General features: G+C 38.4%; 1 protein-coding gene across 1 annotated transcript; it reads left to right on the top strand.

The window, feature by feature from the left end:
- Positions 1-608: 608 nt before the first annotated feature.
- Positions 609-966, top strand: LOC110913709 (calcium-binding protein PBP1). The gene is made up of 2 exons (XM_022158530.1): positions 609-747; positions 794-966. Exons 1-2 carry the CDS (start codon positions 609-611, stop codon positions 964-966), a joined length of 312 nt encoding a protein of 103 aa, XP_022014222.1.
- Positions 967-3,061: the final 2,095 nt, after the last annotated feature.

The raw sequence follows: 3,061 nt of genomic DNA, 5'->3' as shown, positions 1-3,061 counted from the left end.
AAAGAAAAAAAATGGAACCCGGCTAGTTGCTCTTGCAACAACACCGCCCTCAATCCCATCATTTACCATCCTTGCAGCTCCGGTGAGTATCCCCCAAACTCCATCGATCTCTCACTTTTCTCGCATTCCCTCTAGTGATAAGATCTAAAATTAGTGTATGGCGGAAAAGTTGGTTACAATAAATGATGTTTTTAAAGGAAACATGTTATGGTGCCAAGGCAAATACACTACTAGAGAAATTGAGTATCAATGGCACAATATCACTGACACCCACATATATAGCTGGTTCATTATATTATTATTTGACTTTCCTAAAAATGTATTTACTAAGTTGGATCATTTTAGAATCCCAAATAAAGTATATAATATATCAACTCTAAAAACAATATTTAAGCGTCAATCCCTAGCACGTATTCTCGGACTTGCGGGTTCTAACTGTCATTATTCATTATTTAGGGACCATAATGTGTAATATGAAAGAATTAGGGTATATATTGAAACTTTCTTAATATATAACCCACACTTAATCCACAAGACCTACAAAACCAATACAACCCTACTTACGCCCTATCCCCACCCCACTTTTTCACAGGAAAAATACCAAAGAGATGGGACCAGAAACAACATTGAAAGTCTGTGGAGAAGAGTTTGAAGCTGTGCTGCCAAAAATGACAAAAAAGTTGGGAGGTGAAGGTCGAATAAAAGAGTCATGCAATGGCTTCAATTTGTTGATGGATAAAGACAAAGGTGTGATCACTTTTGAAAGCTTGAAGGGTAACTTGTCATTGCTTAGGTTTAAAAGAAAGCGATTATGATGGTGATGGTGATGGCGCCTTCAATCCAATGGAGTTTTGTGTGTTGATGTTCAGATTAAGTCCAGAGTTGATGATGGAATCCGAGGCTTTACTTGATCATGCTTTGCAACAAGAATTTGACTCCAACATTAAAATTTTTGACACCGAATGATTTTTACTTGATCTTTTATTATGTTTGAATATTTTTATAACCAAGCTATGATTGGCACATAATTTTTATAACGGCTGGCATTTTATATTGTAGGTCCCTTTTCGCGGAGGATTACGAACCTAAACCTTGTTATACAAACCTACTAGCGAGTGCGGAATCCAAGCTAGCAAGCAAACCGAGTTAGTAGCAAGTAGAGAAACAAACACACAAAGATTCACCGATTAACACTAGTCGTATTAATGCAAATGAAGGTTCGGTTACAAGCTCAATGTTTACAGAAGTGTTCTATAAACTCTCTAAGTGTGTGTGTGAGTTCTGGGCAGAATGCTCTCAATGCTCTCTATCTCTCGGGTGTGCAAATGGCAGAACTCTTGAACTCAACACATGCATGGGTATATATACCCAGCTCAGCAGGTCTGCTCGAAGGATTCGACAGATGGTCCGAAGGATCATCTGTCGACCACATGTTACACGAAAGATCAGCATGGACCTCGAAGGATCATCCTTCGAGGTCTAATGGTCGAACCATGGTCGAACCATATCTTTCGATCACCTCGAAGGATCAGGTGTATCCTTCGAGGCTATCCTTCGATCAGAACATCTTTCAACTGTTGTCCAAGTCAAACCGGAGGATGGTTGACTTGGTCAACTTACAACACTTCAAAGGACATCGTACATACAGACCGAATACAGACAAAGTACAGACACAAGTGCACCAACAAACTCCCCCTTGGCTGTAGCTTTGTCTTTGATCTCTAAGCTTTGTCTTGTTCTTCTAAAAGTGTAGACTCGTCTTGAACTTCGACGGTCTTTGGTCTTCAGGTCTTCAAGACTCTGATGTCCTATCATGTCTTCAATGTCGGAGGATCTTCAAAGTCTTCACGTCTTAAAAGTAGAAAGTGTATCAACAAACTACCCGTATCATGTAGGAAGTGTGTTGACAAACTCCCCCTTAACATAAGCTCCCCCTTGAGTTATGCTCGTGAAATATTTTAACTTTATGAAGTAAGATCCTTGTGGTGTTGATGATGGCCAGCGGCAACTCGATCATCTTCAACTTTTGAGCGCCTTCTCGTCGTGTCTTCATTCCAATGCTTGTCATCGACCATGTTCTCCTTGCCTTTAGAATCTGCACATGCAAGAAATCTAAACGCGTAATGAGAACAACTGCTTGGAATATAGTTAGTATAAACAAGCGACACACGTATGACCATGTTTCAATCTAACACCGTCCGACAGTTTGAAAGTTTAATAAATTTGTCAATTTAAGTCTTAAACTTTCAAAACATGCAAATTTCGACCGTTTATGAAGATTTAGTCATTTCGGTTTTCGTTCAGGTTTCAGGCAACGAAGACTCGAGTTCCAACATCGTACGATCGAAAATAAGGCAGAAATAAAATCTTTTTGGCTTTTATAAAGTTTATATTAAAACAAGCCTAAAATCTTTTTGGTATTTTTGAAAGTAAAAGACAACAATTTAAAATCCTTTGAGTGTTATCAAACGACATCACCGCTAATGTCGTGCTGATATGCACCAAACGACGAAACTGTTAAAAAGAAAACAATAAAGGTTAAGGAGTAAATAAATATATACAAACATTCTTTTTGCGAGTTTCGAGGGTAAGAGAATCATATCAGTGTACGGTCATGCCAAAACACTCTTGTTGTTCAGTTAGTTAACATTAAGATAAGCATCCTATAACAATTATCGGTATTGTTGTCCACTTAAGCTCAACTTATCAGATGTAATCATGTTTAGAGGATACGTTAATGTATGATTTATACTTACCGACCGGTGTTCATCCACATCACGACACATTCCCGTATCAAGGTATGCACGAGAGTTCATCTTACCGGTGAGTATACCGATTATCATCTGTTTGACCGTATAAATTTTGAGATACTCACTTATTTTGAATTGAAAACAAGCCCTATGTGATATAATCACTTATTGATGAGGAACTTGATTTTCGTATGCATGAGGGCACAGGTGCAAGTCCGTGAACAGGTCAGTACTTCCGTACAGCAGAGAGACGAACTTGACACCCGGATAAATGTGATATTTTATCACTTATTTGATTTGGACATGTGATT

This window comes from Helianthus annuus, chromosome 15 (genome assembly GCF_002127325.2).
Source record: "Helianthus annuus cultivar XRQ/B chromosome 15, HanXRQr2.0-SUNRISE, whole genome shotgun sequence".
In the NCBI taxonomy this organism is placed as follows: domain Eukaryota; kingdom Viridiplantae; phylum Streptophyta; class Magnoliopsida; order Asterales; family Asteraceae; genus Helianthus; species Helianthus annuus.
The sequence above is the reverse complement of the archived record's forward strand: the minus strand, read 5'-3'. Positions and strand labels throughout refer to the sequence as shown.